This window comes from Rhinolophus ferrumequinum, chromosome 20 (genome assembly GCF_004115265.2).
Source record: "Rhinolophus ferrumequinum isolate MPI-CBG mRhiFer1 chromosome 20, mRhiFer1_v1.p, whole genome shotgun sequence".
Classification (NCBI taxonomy): Eukaryota; Metazoa; Chordata; class Mammalia; order Chiroptera; family Rhinolophidae; genus Rhinolophus; species Rhinolophus ferrumequinum.
The window spans coordinates 52,856,713-52,874,749 of record NC_046303.1 but is presented as its reverse complement, the minus strand read 5'-3'; the positions used below and the strand labels follow the sequence as shown (position 1 = coordinate 52,874,749).

The following is an 18,037-nucleotide window of genomic DNA, read 5'->3' as shown; positions in this document are numbered from 1 at the left end:
ATGAATAAAAATGTAATTGAAAACATCTGGGGTTGCCATGGTGACAACAACAACACAAAGATGCTCCCTCAGTGATCCTGACTACTTTTGTGTTTATAACAGGAAGTAGATGTTAGTAATCTCAACCAAAATCCCTAAATATCCTTAAGAAAGATAACATATTTTCTGCAAATACAGCATCAAATGTCAATTTAACATACTTAAATATTTACAGCATGTTCTATTCTTAGAAGTGTTGTATTGAAGGTTTTTTGAGGTTATCTTATTTTTGGTTTATTCCTTAAAAAATGTGTTTACTTGAAGATCAGAAAATCTTAATTAAACATTGGCTATAAATATCCCCAAAGGAATAAAGACACCATGGATTTCTCGTTGCAGCCATGTTCCAGTACCTAACACATAATTAACCCTTTGAGACAAGTGCTTTACTTTGAAGGCAGAAAAGAGCTCCCCATTGGGACAGAGAAGACCCACAACCTAATCAAATTCTCTTTACTTCTGGAGCAGAGATAATTCTCTCTATACCTAGCTTGAGTTTTGGCTTTTATGAAGAAACTTAGACTAGGAAAGCATATCTTATCATAAAAAACTCCTCCCTCATCTTATCATTAATGTCTGCTTCACACTCCCGACAGGGTCGCTTTTCAGACCTGAGAAAGACACACTATTGCTCTAAGATGTAGGGAAAAGGAACTCACTTTATTAAATACCCCCATGTGCAGCCACCTTACTTGCCTTCCTTTCCGTAGTTTTCAACACCCTATCAGATTATTTGAACTCTCATGTTCAAATAACCCTCTGCGTAGATAGAAAGCTGTGATTCAAACCCTGGTTACGATCCTACTGCTGAACCATCCTTCCCTTTTCTTCACCTGATTTCAAGGGGATGTTTCTCTTGCTCTGAAATTTTGTGTCCTTCATCTTGACTGCATAACAAAAGCATCCTCTGAAGGATCTCTGAGCATTTAGTTGGAGGCAAAAGCTATGTTTTCCTAGTTTGGGTAACAAGGTAGTCAAGGTAGAGAGGTACGTGCTTGGCCTCAGAGCTGGCAAATTCCCTGGCATCCACAGCTAGCACCTTAGAGAAACACCCTCAAAGGGAGGCTGCCACCAGGGTATCTGGTTGAGCCACCATTAGAGAAGCATTTGCTGTTGCCCACAGACATCTGGTTTCATATCATTTCTTACTGCCAAAATTATTTTTTAAATCCCTAAATCCCTATGATTCAAAAGAATCACATTCCCATATTTTAAATTTAGAGGATAAGATATGTAACTGCCTCCTTCTATCCTGCTCACCACCTTGCCCACACACTCTCCAAGATAAAGACTGTGAATTATGGTCTTCTCTAGAAAGTGCTTGCCATCTATTTATGTCTGAATCTTTTCCTGAGTACTTTCAGAGAAAGCGGCATCTAATGTATCTGAAGAAGGAAGGGGTGCTGTCATCAGGAGAAAGTATCCCCAGAACTTCTTTTGGCCAAGGGAGCCCTGAGAGCTGATGCTTCCTTGGGGAGGGAGCACGGTTAATTCTGAAGACCTCAGAATTTGGTTTCTTGATTTCTGTTGCAAAAAGTAATCAAATTCCTTCTAACAATGGCAAGTTCATTTGCAACTCTTAGTTGTAGTTTGGAACGACTGGTATTTATTCAAAGCTGGTTATATTCCAGGCAGTCAACAGGGCTCTCTACTGGTGTCACCCATGTCAACCTCAAGCCTGCCCTATGAGTTAAGGCCATAAGTACCTCCATTTAGAGATAGGGAAAATGAAGCTTGAACCTACATGTACTTGCACAACCAGTGAACAAAAACATCCTGACGCCAGAGCCTTGACCTACTACATGATACTATACGACAAGCAAACATGAATTTTGGAAGAAGAATAGAGGCAGGAGAGACAGGGAGAAAAGATAAATCTAGTTCCTTCTCTCTTCAGGCACAATTAACAAACTATTTGAGGGTGAGGTGTCCGTGCCTTGTTCATTTCCGCATCCTCAGCGTCCAGTGCAGCAGGTGAGCTAGACTAGGTAACTGATTCCGTCTGCTGTGTCCTCCACTGCGTCCCCAGAACCACACAGCCCCTGCCACAGAGCAGGCGCCCACAACTATTTGTTCAGTGGATGAAGTCACTGCTGAATGTGGAACACGTAAACTGTGTCACGTAGAAAAGTCCTAGATAACAAAAAGGACAAATTACAGGTTTCGTTCTATTACAGCTCATTGTGACTACACTATATGTGTGCACCTCCTTTCTGTTTTGTAGGTGAAAGTAGCACAAAGTAAGAAAGTCAGTTTCAAAATGCTTCATGGCAAAGAAGAGAAATATAAGAAATGGAGACAGACACACAGAGTTGATGAAAATTCCTAGGAAAGTAATTTCAAAGATACAATATAGAAGTGATCCAAGGATATCATGGCTTATTTTCATCAATTGTTTATTTTGAGAGGAAAAGCTGGTTCTTCTAACTTCTATAGATGTGTCTCCCTCCAAAAAAAAAAAAAATGTTTCTTTGTACTGCTTTGTGACTGTCAGAGAGCAAAGGAGGCATGTGATGGATTTTGACAGAGAATAGTAATAATAATTTAACAACTCCTTTATTTATTCTTTAGTACCCTCTCTGGAAAAGGGCATATCTACTAAGAATGGCATAAAATGACAATATAATGACACTGTAATTTCAAAGAGTGCAAAATGTTAAAAATTTGATAACCATTATAAAATACCCTCATAATTACATTTATATTGAAAATGTCATCATCTTTTATCTATATATTAAATATATGAAATCAATTTTAAAGTATTTACAAATAAATTTCACATATATATTTCTTTCCTCTGATAGGCACAATTGTGCTATTTGCTTTTACATTGCATGAAGTATTTCATTATATAAGCTAATTTAAATACTGCTAAACTAAAAGCATTAAATTATTTTTATGTTCACTTATTAAATGTTCAAATATGGTCACCTTAAAGGAAGCAATTTCGACTTTCAGCCACGTATTTTTAAATTTTAAGTCATCTTTTTTTTCTAGGCTGCAAAAGTGTATTTACCAAATAAACTGACAAAACATCTCAGCAACTAACATAAATGTGCAATTTAATGCTTTCTAATCACACAAATCAATATGAGATTTTTGTGCTTGTGCATGACCTTCTTCAATTATCCCCCCATTTTGGCTGAATCAGAACGAGTGTGGGCTATTTGATAAAAAACCCTAAGTGTGTGAAATAAGAGCTCTCGCCTCTTCTGCCAGACTCCTCTTGACAGAAAGATGATAGAAGCGTCACATCCCTGGGAGAGTAAATGCAAACTGACAAGAGATGAGCCTTTAGATGTTGAATATAATCTTGAATTGTGCTTGAAGTGGTCTTATTATCTTGTCTTTTGATGTCTGAAGGGGCGGCTCATTGTTAGAAAAAGGAAACCCCTCGCCCATCCTTGCCATCTTTAAAAATTGTTTGGCCTTTAACAACTGCTTTTCCAACTAATGTCCATTTCTCCTGACAATAAATATGGCAGGTCGTCGGCAAGTGACAAACAATTTACTTTACATGCCACACTTTATGGGTTTTGAGAGCTCATGTGGAAGTGTATTTTTAAAAGCCCACAGAAATTAGCAGTATTACAATGTTAAGAAGACGGAGGTCTACGTGCATATACTGGTGAGAAGTTACTTGTCATGGTTATTTCCTGCTCTTTCTGGTTTTATATCTCACTGGTGCCAGATTCAAAATTCAGGTTCTTGTTTACCATTGACTAAAAATAGGCAGGGAGAATGAAAAAGCAACAACCAAGTCTGATAGATTCCACCAAGGAAATGCACTGATGCAGATTTCCTATGCATGCTGCAATATTCAGAACTGTATTTAAACAAAATCTTATTTCCAAGCTGGATATCAAGAGCAATGTTGGGTTTGCTGGATTTTGCCTCTTATCGCAGACCCTTCAGCACTTTTTAATTTCTGCTATCCTTTTGGGTACCCCCACCCTTTGTATCTACTATTTGTTTTGTGGGTTTTGTTTTAACGTAAAGTTTAAAAATGTTCCCAGTCAATAGGATTCCTTAGCAGCTAAATCAAAGCCATGCCCATTTTCTGTCACCTAGCCAGATTTTGTGAAAGCTTTCAAGATCTTTTCTCAGACCTCCGTCACTCTAAGAATCCATAAGAATTCTCCAAAGGACCATAAACTGTTACAGGGTTCAGGTTATTGTATCATTATAAAACATATTGATACTCTACAGAAGACAAGACGAGTAGCTACCATTCTAGGCTAGTGCAACCAACCATCTCAATGTCGTCAGCAATCTCCAATCTCACCAGCTCTGTTTTTTGTTTTTTTTAAGTAGTCACCTATAGACATTAATCCCTTTGAAAGCATAATGCTTAATTTTCAACACTTATCCTATTGCCTGCAGATTCTGATTGGATGTTAGGAAATTACTACATATGTAGAATCTAATGGAAGAAGTAAAGATTCCAAACTAGAGCAAAGAACTAGACCAGTATTTCTGAAAATTTGAATAACTTCTTAAGTAATGCTTAAGAATAAAACCTGCCTTAATCTTAGGAATCAGAAAAAGATGAGTCTATGAACACCTAAACTTCTTTCCAAAAGTTTATGAAAGTTTTCCCACATAATCCAGATGAGCCCTGCTCTGAATATTAACCCTGGCATAGATTACAGCATACACTATATTTATATAATTAAACAAATCCATAAAAATGTTAACTTATTCAGTGTTTATTTCATGCCTTCTTTGTAGACTGTATGCTTCCTTTCTGATATGTTGTTATCTTATGCTATTTTGCTAAATGAAATTAGATATATTAAAGGAAAACTGTACCGTTTGGGAAAAGGCATCTCACTCCACCACCACTTCCACATCTATACATTTTTAAATACAGGGCAATGTGTTCCATTTGATTTTGTATTCTCTTTTAGCCTCGGTTGATTTTGGCAAAAATTCACTCTGCAATAATCATTTGTCATGATTTTTAAACAGCTTCGAATTTTGAAGTTAGCCTGAGAATGAGGTAAATCAAATTAATCCCTCAGTCCCCTTCTACTTCAACAGCGATGATTCTCTCATGCAATAAATAACCCCAACCATTAATTTATAAGAATAAATCTTGCCATATTGATATTAAAAGACAAATCACCACTATGTGGCCATCAAGAACTGCAAAAGGGGATTAATCACAACACACTATTTTGACAGCAAATGTTTAAAATGTGATTTCTTTATTGTGCATCTGTCTTGATATGTGTCCATTCTGTCTGATATGTGTACATGTAAATGCATATTTAGGGACATGGAATCCTTACAGGAATATGTAACAAAAATTGTGCTTACTAACTATTGAAAAAATGTCTTTTACTTAAAAAAAGAAAAAGACATTTATTGTATAATATACATATACATATACATAGGATATACACCTACAAATAGACAAATATTTAGGTTCCCAATATTTAGAGTGCAAGAGTCCTCCCTAATTTGGGCAGATTATATCTATATCTGTATCTATATCTTTATCTATGTATCTACATCTATACAGAGGGTGCCAAAAATGTATAATATATAGAGATATATATATATATCTCTATCTATATCTATACATAGATATAGATAGAGATATATATACACATTTTAAGAAAGGAAACCTGTATTAAAATTGTAATACTCAATATATACTGATAACAAAAGATGAATACAAGTCACGTTTGACTTCTGCAATTACAAGAGGTGCTCAAAGTGGTTGCCATCAGCATCCAGACACTGCTGATTATGGTGAACTACTGCTTGAGCAACGCTGATCAAAGTGTCCACTTGTGTACATCTTTTTTGGCACCCCCAGTATATATAAATATATATATATGTGTGTGTGTGTGTGTGTGTGTGTATGTGTATATATATGTATATATACACACATATATATTTATATTTATACACATATATATAATTTCCTATAGATGTATAATTTCCCACAAATATATATAAATATATAATTTCTTATAAATCAAACTGTGTAGAAACCCCCAAATCTTTTGACTGAATTAAACTGCACAAATTTTGAGAAATCCTGTTTTCTCTTCTGCTCAGTGAATAGAAGCTTCAGAGAAGACACTGGAACTTGGATTATAGCCCAAATACGCCACAAGCAATACAATAATATAATTAGTTGTCTTTTATTGGCAAACTATTAAATTTGATAAGCTTGTCTGAAAACTATTTTTCTAAACTATACATGAGTACAGGAGAACTACATTAAGTGATGTATAGATAGCGGGGAAATAAATAAAGTGTATTATTATAAATTAGCCATTATTAATTTTACGATAAAGAAAATACATGCATACTAAAAATTTAGTAAGACAATTTGAAGTCTCATATGAACTCAAGAGAAAATACGGCAAACATACCATAGACACACACAAATGTTTCACATGAGTAGCATCACATTTATTCAGTGTGCATGCATAGTGCCTAAGAACAAAAACACAGGGAAACAAAATTAAGGCATGGACCTCACAAGAAAATGAAAAATGTGCAATGTTATTTTAAAACACTGTATTAATGTTAATCTTTATATATGTGTTTCTTGGCTTTCAGAAACTTTTATCACAGTTGAAGGGTTGTGTTTTTTTTTTCTCATTAATAGGATGAAATTAAAGTAACACAAGATATTTGGAAAGTGCATCTCTCTGGAAAACACTGATTACTTTACAGAAAACGATGAAATACTAAACAAACTGCTAATGAATGCCAAACACTATGGAGTAGGACAAACACATTCATTAAATTGTTAAATGGTTTCATGTTGGTTATCGTTGGTACATTATAAGTGTCCTTAAAATACCTTAATATTCTACTTCATTCTCAGGCTAAATTAACAGGTTTTATTTTAGTAATTTACTTAGAATACTTTTAAGCATCTTAGTAAATGAAGATTTCATTATAGGATTCCATTTTCAAATGGTTTTCATTAGAGCAAACTTCTTAAGCATTTATTAGGTTGGTGGTACAAAAGTAATCGCAATTTTTGCAATTATTTTTAACTTTTAAAACAGCAGTTACTTTTGTACCAACCTAATAGTTTATGTGTAATGATATTACTTAGGTTCTCTAATTGTAATCTATAAATTTTTCCTCATATTTTCAAATAGTTTTTATGGTAGTGAAGTCTTCTAATAAAAGTGACTGATACTGTATTAGATATGCTGTTCCAGCTAGCTAATTTTTTAATTAAAATAAAAAGCAATGTATTTTTGCCACATACAGGACCTTAAGAGCACTTTAAAAAGGAAAGACTGTAAAGAAGTTTGAGCATGAATTTTCTTTTAAATTCTCAAATAAAATATAGACATTCATATAACATACTAAGATATTTTCAAAAGTAGTGGCTAACTATTAGAAAGAGATGTCAGGAACTATGTATCTTTATTAGGTGGGTTTTAAAAATGATCTTTGAATACTTACAAAAAAAATTAATTTCCATTTCCATTTCTCTGAGCATGACAAACTTTCTTCCACCTAAAGAGATTGAGTATTTTTGTTTCTGACCTCTGTGTCCACACTAAAAAGGTCCATTTTTGATAGCACAATAGTGTCACAACACAGAGTAAGAGATGTTAGCAAACTAGTGTGCCTTTGCTTCATATTTTTATGAAAGCTGACTTTGAGAATCAGAAGGTGGGAGTTTACATTTAAAATATTGAGTCAGGTCAACATGTTTAATGAACAGATAAGCCCCCATACTGCCAAAGCCCAAATACTCCTGTATGAATTAATATAAATATTACTTAAAGGTACTCCCAAAGAAAGGTCCAATGTTGGCAGATTTAAAACCTCCTTTAGGCTCATAGCATAGGGTATGTGTTCAACTGGAAAACACCATATTTAAACAAATTATGCTCATTTTATTTCCCTCTAAAAGAAAAGACACTTGAAATTTAAAATGATAAACAATAAAAAAGTATTAATAAAGGGAAAACTGAACAAAAGCGCCAGCGAAGTATAGAACCTACGAAGACAGCAAGAAAATTCCAGAGCCACACTGGGTGTTTAAGACAAACCCACCCGCTGGAGAATGGCAACTGTTACTATGAGCTTTCTCCACCTACCTCTGCCTTTGGATATTTTTAAAAAATTTATTAACCTGACAGCAGGAAACTTTACACAGATTGCCCCCTGACAGGGTGCCGGTTTGGTATAAACACTTTGCTATCTTTCCCTTTAGCATAAGAAAATCAAGAAACATGTTAAGGGGAGCCAGGTGCATCTCTGGGCAAATGCTACGGCTCCTCCAACAGTCTCCGTTCTCAGGAATCCTGAATAATCAGGAGCAGCCCAACAGCGGAACTGCACCCTCCGCCCTGCCTCCTTCACATCCACTTCCTTTTTAATGTGTGAATGTCTGATGTATTATTAATCCCCAAACATAAACCAGCAAGGTCCCCAATCAAAGAAAGAACCGGTTCTCTCACAAATTACCTGTTTACTCTCTAATAACAAGCAAGGTCCACTTCCAACAGTCACTTATGTCTCATTTTTGAAATGAAACAAAATTTTATTTGGTCAATTCTTGAAAAGAATAATGCTAACTCTATAGTTAAATCAGGTAATTGAGAAAGAAGGCAATCTACTTAAGGACTGAGCCTAGAGAGCTGGAATCTGGACTGACCCTCTATTTATTAATTATGACAGAAACTGGGCTGGGGAAACTACAAAAACATTATAATGCCATGTGACCTTTAAGTCAGAAACACCCAAGACATTAAAAAGCCTAAAATGGGATCGTTTTAAGGGATGATGGTACAGATTAATGTAATTTCTAGTACTTTGTCTTATTGCCAGTTGTTTATAGTACCATTTAACAACAACAACAACATAAGAACCGTTAACAATCAAAATAAAAGAAAAAACGTCAAACCGTATCAGCATTTCAGTCTGCTGATGTGTTACCACGTAGTAGCATCCTCAGACACTGCAACATTGAACTTTCCTCTTTAGACAGAGGGCTGACCTGAGCTCCCCAGGCATGGAAAAGGGACAGAAAAGAAAGACACTAAAAAATCCCCACTGAATCTTATGTCTCGGATTATGCACTGTCCTCCATTAAAGTGCCACTTAGAAATGAGTGCAGGTCAATGAACGAATATGGTGAAAAGTTTGAACATCACTGCCATTTTACATGGATTTATTTTCTATCTCAAAGCTCACGCCTGCTATTTAAAGTGGATTTATTTATCAGTGCAGTATTACAATGGTTTTCTGGGATAAAAAAAACACAGCTAAATTTGTTTAAACTCACAGACTCTCACTGGGTTTTTTAAAGAAGTACCTCAGTGTATTAGATTTCCTTAAATGTTAAGAAATGTATCTAACTGTCCATTTTCCCCCTCAGTAGTCAGAGAGCAGCACTACAAGTTTTGTTTGACTATTAACCTATAATTGACTTTTAACAAACACATTATCATGCATCCCATTTACTTACACAAATACAGGTTTCTACTGGTTTCTTTGAAATAACTGTTTTTATATAGACTCTATTGCTCAAATTATTTAATTGATAAAAAATATCCTGTTTCAATATTTCCCTAGCAAAACACACTTTCTTCAGTGAAAAATAAAATTTTTAATTGGTATGATATTGAAACTCCTAAAATATGAAAGCATGATGCATATTTTAAATAAATAGATTCCTCTAGGGAATTTTCCTCATCACCTCCCAGCTAAGTCCCTCTTGGGCTTAAGCCCTCTGTCCTGATTACGGGCCCCAGCATATTTTATCAGAATATTATAAATACCCACGGCACTGAAACCCTGAGAGAGACATTTAAATAAAGTAATAAAGACAGTGATGCCATAAGGAAGGGCACACGTGTGCACAGGCGAGAGGCAGCATCCCCAAAAGTGCAGCCATGCCCTACCAATGACCTCCACACTGACCTGCAGAGACCACTGTCTCAAGGGCTGAAAGACAATTTAGTCCTTTATCCTTTTGTCATTGAAAACGATTCCACTGCCATAAATTCTAATCAAGTCAAACTGGACGGTAATTTTTGTTTTTAAATCTTTTAATGCATGTTTCTATGAGAAAGATAACAGACAGGGAAGGAAAAAAACAGCCCTGCAGATAGTACATTTTCTAGCAAGGAAGAATCACTGACCTAACTTTCAACCCTTTTCCCATAGTTCACAGATAAATGACATTGAAAATACCCATTCTTACAAGTATCATTGCATGCAATTTCCTTTAACCTAGAAAAACACAGTATCATAAGAGTAAACCAACCACCAATTTTTATTTCAGGTGCAATGTTTATAAATGGTGTTTCGTTTACATCTCAGCTCAGGCTTTAGAACTGTGTGCCACAGTTCGCGTACAGTGTGGCACAACCAAGAAGCAAGAGACTACTAACCCAACCACTCAAGGCAGTCGGGACTTTAAGGAACACTATCATGAGGTTTAACTTGAAACAATAAAAATATTCCTAGGAGGAAACTGTCAATAAATCATCTTTCAAATTTCAAATATATATGGGAGAAAATATATCGGGCATGTTTTATGTGGTCTCACTTCTTTGGCTGAGACTGCATGGGCAAACTTTAGTACAGATATTTTTCTAGGGATATATATTACTTTTATCCTTTCTGTGGCCATTTTCCTGACCAGGTTGTTGATGCTACCATTTGAATTTTAGCATCCACCTTGACTGAGCCTGGAACACTGAATTCTTGATGGGCATAACTAAAAATGAAGTACCACGTTGACACGAGAGCTATAAATGTCACTGGAGAAACACAGCAACGTCTTCCTTTGAGATTGTTTGCTAAAGTCCGCTTTTGAAAATGGTTTCATATATGTACATCACTAGTCACACATTAAATGGGGCCCTGTGTGGCATCACGCATTTGATCCCACAGCTGAAACCCAGTGAAACAGAGCCAGGTTCTCTGATTAAAATCCCCTGACATGGAAGTCTGTTCTCCAAACTGTTTCCTACGGCTTGGAGCTTAGCATAATACTTCCTGACTAGGAAGTGAAAAAGGAGAGAGTTACTCCACAGACTTTACAAGAGTAAATAATGCACCACTTAATGATATCACAGAGAACTACCTAACCACATGTTTCTCAATGAAATGTGGATTCATCTCTCCTAAGTGTACTTTAGTTTCCATGCTGTTCAATTTAAGCAAAACATTACCTCTGATGTAATTACTCTGTAAAACACAAGGGCGCTTTTCTGAACTTTCTACTTAGGCTGGCACATGGCTTCTGGTTTCTCTTTCTGGTATTCTGAGCTGCTCAGAGCACTGAAACATTCTGCACACTATGTTTGCTTTTGGAGGCAGTTCGGTGCAGAGGTGCAATTTAAGGGAGGCATAAAAGGCCCAATGGTTCCTGAAATTTCCTTTGTTTATCCATAGAGGGCATCAGTATTAATTTTTCTCCTGCAGTTCTGTGCTGAAGGTGCCATACTGTGAGAGAAACAGACTTGTCCTCTGGACTGCTAATCTGCACAAGACACCCAAGGGGAATAACCTCCGAAGAAGTCCATTTACACAGAAATTTCAGGTACAATAGAACAGCGAACTCCCCTTACCTTCTGATGTTGCTTAATGTCTCTCCACAAAAGTAAACATATCAAGATGCACATGGTTTGTCTTAAACTGCCTCTTTCATTATAGAAGTACGGTTTTCAGTAATTCAGTGCATATATTTTAGGAAGGATGGTTTAAGAGAGTATGTTAGAAAATCATTGTTTAGCGATAAACCTGGATGCTCTAAGTTATTCAGGAAGAATGTAATTCTTCATTATCAAGTAAAGAGTATAGCCAACACTACATAAATAATCAGAAACCTTGAACATATTCATGTCAAATAAAATAATGGTCCACTAAATTATCACCCATTAAGTGTTACCACAGTTGCTAAAAATTCTGGGAGAGAATTATTCTACGAAGTTTTAGTCAGTTACATAAACTAGAATTCCTAAGTGATATTAAAAAGTGAGAACACAATAGACCCACTACCTAAGGAAACCTTAGAGGACTTGGGGATGCTTTCTTTCCAACGTGTATTATTTCTCTCTGTCTCAGATTGTCTCCAGTTTTTTTCTCAAGTTTTCAAAACTGTTCATCTACTGATTTTGTCTTCACCTAATTGGAAACTGAAAAATATTGACATTGAGTTTGAAAAGCATGCTACAGACCAAATAAAATTAAGTGAATACTTAAGAATGATAGTTATAGGATGTAAATTGTGCTGGCTTCTCTGTCACAAATTCAGCAGTTGAGAATTCCAAAGTAAGATGAGTACCTTCTAAAATCTACTATGATTTCTAAACTATGATTCCTAGTTTAACCATAAGATTCCACTTGAGATATATTTTCAATGAAGTCTTAATTCAAATTTCTTTGACCCTCTTAGATTTTTCAAAAGCTATTTCTCTACACATGCAAATCAGTAAGAAGTAACATAACAAACATATAACGATTTTCAACTGTGGAAATTTTTTTAAAATGTAGAGGAGCCAAATTAATCACCCCTCCATTGAAACCAATGAGGGAAAAAAGATTAAGTCATAGAAAAAATGAAGAAAACAAGCAACAAAACAAAACCACGTTGGGGTTGTAAGTCAAAGTCTTCAAAATGCATTTACTTTTTAAAAAATGCATGGAGAGTTTAGAAACAAATAATCCATTATGTGAAGTTACGTTGAATACACACTTGATTACTTTTGAAAAGTCAAAGTGCTTAGTATTAGTATACTCAACATCAGAGAGGCTAGAGCCTGGCTTTTGCCTTCCTGTAATTTATAATTGTATCTGGCCTCTCCTGCTAACGCCCTGAAATGAAATGAGTGTTTTGGACATAACTCTTCCTACACAGATAAAAACTTAGACTACAACAAAATATTTCTTTTGAGTGAAAATGCTCAAACCTTAGTGCCTAGGTATGGAAAATTTATGTCAGAGGAGGAATTGCTGCTTTCTGAAGAAAGGGTAGTATGTTAGAATTTCTTGAAACTGGAATCTATTATACTGTTAACTATAAAACAGTATTTTACCAATAGAAAAATTGAAACAGAAAGTTTCTCTAAAACACCCCTCTAATGTTTGATTGAGCTTTAAAATCAGAGAAAATCTCCTCTGTGGAACCTGGCCTCGAGTTGCCAAACTGTTAAGGCTTCTTTCTTGCTACAGGTTAAAAAAAATAATAACAAAGCTTATTTTTTAACTGAATTAATGACTTTTTAACAAAGTAGTCTATGCACTGATCTTTTTTTTCTTAAGCTCAGGCATACAACTGTTTTTAATGTGAGACCAAGCAGTTCTCTGCCATATATATGTATATATGTATAAGATCATACATATACATGTAAAATATATATTATATATAATCATATTATATACAATTTATATATATATAAAATCAGATATATATGTCAGGTTAGTATATGTGTATAAACAGGTTGTAGGTATTATAGATATTTAGTGATACAAGTACATAAACACTGGAAAATAATTAAAAGCAAGTGTTTCAAGAGCAAGTGTTCTGGAAGGCGCGTGTCACTCTAGCCCAGAAAACGCGTCTCCAGCAGAGACATCTGTCGCCATCCATCAGTCAGTCACGCGCCTCAACAGCCCGCTCGCCTCTCTGATCAGAGACCACAGTTGCTTGAGTCGGCTTACAGAGTGTCATCTGTTTGAATGACAGATGTCTTTGCTGGAGTGGCACTCTGCTTGTTCGTGTTTTGTTTATGAAACAAAGGTTCCTAAAAGGTGCTGAGCTGCCTCTGCACTTAGGCTGGGGCTGTAAACATCTGTTAAAGGGGACAGGGTCAGGGAGGGCCGCCAAGGACCTGTTTTCTTTCCTCATCACCCTTTTAAAAGAAGAGAGAGATATTCATTCTAATTGTGATTACAAAGTGGTATTTCTTTGAACAATTCCCGCAGCCACCTTTGTTTACCGGGCCTGGAACGACTTGTATTGATATTTTTCATTTCCCTCTCCCGTCCTTTGACTACAGATAACAACACTTTACTCTCCTTCCCCTTAACAAAAGGCAGCAGAGCAACCCGAAACCGAGTCGATATTTATTCAGTAAACGTTAACCAATTCTCAAAGTGGAACTGATTTCCTGATTAGGATTACCACCTTCCTTTTCCAAATAATTCCTAGCCTGGGAATTAGCAATATTTGGCAAGTCAGAATGGGCAGCGAGGAAGTTCCTTGTCGGGAAAAGTTTGGAGGACGTCCTCCTGAGCCAGCTGGCACGGCTGCAGTGGCTCGGCCCCTTCAGGATGCGAAGCTCCTCTTTTCAGCACACACGCGCGAGCACACTGCACGGAGCACGGGGAAGGGGTGCGTGTGCGGACTGCTCTTCTGGACAGCGCGGTGGGACTGAAATGAACACCTAGGCAGACTTACCGAAGAGCTTGCTGGGAGGGTCCTCGCTGTCATTTGATTCCACAGGCGCCAGCCGGGGCTCAGTCAGCTCGCTGTCTGAAGTAGCAGCCTCGTCCTCACCTCTCAGCTCCGCATTCATTTCACTCCGCACTGACAGCAAGGGCTTACCGACTTGTCCAGCTATCATTGGATCCTAGGATAGGGGAAGAGTGCAGGGAGGAAAAAAGTGGCAGCTTCAGTGTGCGTGTCCTCGCTCCCTCTCCCTTCCCTTCTCCCTCTTCCACACGCACAGTCTCCCTCTCTCCTCTTATCTCTGGCTGCTCCCGCTGTTATGTCTGGCTGCAGTCAAGTGAAGAGCTATTACAGATCCGAGGAGTTCTCCATTACTCCCCACCCTATTAAAGCTCAACTAGCATGTGAGAGATTCAGGAGGCTTCGGAGGGGAGGGAAAAAAAAACTTCTTTGAAAGCAACCTAACCAACACAGCTTTAATTGAGGGATGTGCTTTTTGTGCAAATGTTTTTACACCTTGTTCTGTCTTTAATGCAGTAAGAAAAAAGAAAGTGCTGGGTTTGTACTTCAGCAACACACTGAAAAGGAAGGCGCACCCTATGGAGGAACCGCCGGCTATTTTAAGAAGCCCTCTCCCTGGGGGACAAGCAATTAAACCCTGTCCCCAGAGCAGAGAAAAAAGATAGGGAGAAAAGAGTCGGCAAAACGCTGTCACTGGAATAAAAGCGATTTCTTATGTAAATTCCATAAGCGCCCTTAGAAGTTGACTCCAGCCGTCCCAGATTTGGGCGGAAACTAACCTCCAATCAAATGAACATTTCAAAGCAAACAATACACGACAAAGTAGATGAAAATTAGTTTTAACATTTTTAAAGGAATCGGAAACATACTTACAAACTGTGTTCAAGAATTCGGAAATCTAGAGCATCTTACACTCAGAGCATTAAAGAAAAAGAAAACAAAAATCACCTCCAAAAAAGGGCAAACTTTCAGCCCCAGTAATTTAAATCTGTTTTATCTTCAGCTCATTAGGAGGGCATTCTAGGATCAGAAATATTTTCCAAGTGTAGTCTTTTATTGCATTTGCAAACCCCGATGCCCAATATTGTTTTGGCACAAATATCAGATGCAGAAGGAAAAGAAAAGCAAGAGGTGCCCTTTTTGCATTATCTGCAGGCTATTTATTGCCAAGTTCATGCCTAAGTGGTTCCTGAGCAGGAAACAGGTGACCGGCATAGGAGCAGGTGGGGCCGCAAGCTCTCTGGTGCCATCATTGCATTGGTTGCGGTATGCCTGTGGTTATTATTTTTTTTAATGTATTCATGCCTGAAAAGTGAATTTGATATGACACATGATAATCTATGAAAATGTTAATCAATACAAATAGTTTAAGCTGTCATCAAATGCACTTCTTAAGTCAATACTCATACCACTGAAAACAATGTCACTGTCACCAGGGCTTAATTTGCACAGCACTTAAATATTGGACTCTGTGCATCAATGCACTTCTTCAAATACTGTAGGTAAACACATTTTCTCCCTATTTAAGGCTGAAGCACTCTGCACGCAGTTAGCCGAGCTGAATCCTCCCTTTTGAATACCTTGATAGGTCCACTGGAGGGCAAAATTAATACTTAATTGAATCTCACAGTCATCAAAATAATCAATACTTTTTTATTATTTATTCTTTACAGTCTGTTGACTGTTTCAAACCTCTGAGGGAATGGTGGAAAGGATTCATGGCTTTGAAACACTGTCATTTAACAAGGTAATTTTCAGTGGGGCATTAGGGGTTGTGAAACATATAATAAAACAAAAATGGTGGCTTATAATAGGAAGAAAGAAAAGAATTATATTTCTGCCATCTAACAAAACAGGATAAATAAAAAAGCAAGTGCGGAGAGAGAGCGAGAAAGGAGGGGGCCGAGGGTGAGAGAAAGACTGGCTTTTGAAGGGTTTTATCATATCAAGAGCAGAGCCGAGCTTTCATAATGCTGACATTTCTCATCCTGACAATCCTAAACAAGTGGAAAGGATGAGATCGCAGATATCATCTTTCATCACATTCCCCAGCTTAAGAACCAACATGACAGCTCCTCTCCCCTTTACACTGTTAATTACTAAATAAAATACTACTCTCTGTCAGCATCAGATTATTGCAGATAGCAACCACAAACATTTCTCCGTTGTTCCCCCCTCTGGAATGGTGATACCTACCTTGAACTCTTTAGAAAATAAATTAGGCTTGTCTCACCATATTGTAAATATTTGAAATATAATCAATGTGGTCGATTCACAGTATTGTCAGCCTAAATTTGCTAGTGATACATTAGCATTTCATATGCTGTGTTTGGTTGCTGAGATTTGGAGTCCTTGAAATTGGGGGGGAAGCAGGCAGAGGGGAAAGGAAACACAAAATTTTCAAATTTCCCCCAAATTTCTTTCCTCTGTATCTAAGAAAGAATGTGTATGTGGACTCTTCTGATTCAGTTGGTGGAGCAGGGTGGGTAGGAGGGGAACACTGTTTCACCTCATGGCTTTGATAGGTATACTCATCACGTGAAGTAAAGAGCCCAGGTTTAAATTCTAGCACATTCTTTTTACTTTACAAAATGTTGAATACTCAGTCTTTCTCATCCAAAGGAAGGAGTGTGACTTGTGCCTTCGAGACATGAGTCTTTGAGGCCACACTGCTCATTTGAGTACTTTTTAAGGTAGTGTTAATGGCAAACGTACTTAAAATGCCAGGCACTACCCTCATGATGTGCCAAACGTGGCCTTTAGTGTATCAGTGAAGATCTGGGTAATCTTTAAACAAGAATATCCTGTTTTTGCTCTATTTGTGAATGGTCAAACTGAATCCCGAATCACACAGAGGAGCTGAAATGCAGCTACTAAGTTCAAGTGCACTCAAATCTTTAAGATGTTCAGTCTGGTTGATGTATGCAAAGCATGTCCTGGCAGATGGTATACATTCACTGACCATTCACTCTGCTTCTTTAAATTACTTTTATGTACCTCACGCATGGCTGGGTTCCCAACTAGTGTCTCTCAGTGACTTAAGCTTGGAAAATTCAGGAGTTTATCATTCAAGTACTCATTTGATTTTTCATCTTACAAAACACTATGTTTGCCATGATGCAGCTGCAATCCACATATATATGTGCATGACATGGTTAAACAGGAAACCCCCAGTGAGGCAGAGAGCAGACAGCTTTTAATCACAGCTGCAGCCACTGGGGGGTCCATTTGAAAATGTGTCACAAGCAGTAACCACTGAGTACAGGCGTATAAGTGATGGGGAAATGCCTCTTTCAAGCAGCACTCAGCTTGGAAGTCATTCTCTCTCTGCCAAAAGCGGTGGCAGTCTGTAAAATTCTTTTCTGCCAGAGTGAGGAAAGGATTTTCCAATGTGCACCTACATAAGTGCTTGCAGGGATGAAAGAGAGCTGCAACTTCAATACGTGCAAGGATCCCTGCAGCAGCAAACAGGAACAGAAATAGCTAGTACAGGCAAAAAAAAAAAAAAAAAGGAAATCGAATTGGTGAAGAGTTCTTACTAGAAAATCTGAACTTGTCACAGCTACAGTTGAAGAA

The 18,037-nt window shown here is 37.1% G+C and overlaps 1 protein-coding gene across 1 annotated transcript in view; it reads right to left on the bottom strand.

The window, feature by feature from the left end:
• Nucleotides 1-18,037, bottom strand: part of POU6F2 (POU class 6 homeobox 2) — a 461,828-nt gene that overhangs the window by 336,054 nt on the left and 107,737 nt on the right. The window contains exon 2 of the mRNA XM_033088902.1: nucleotides 14,450-14,621. Coding sequence (XP_032944793.1) covers nucleotides 14,450-14,621 — 172 coding nt within the window. The remainder of the gene's footprint in view (nucleotides 1-14,449; nucleotides 14,622-18,037) is intronic.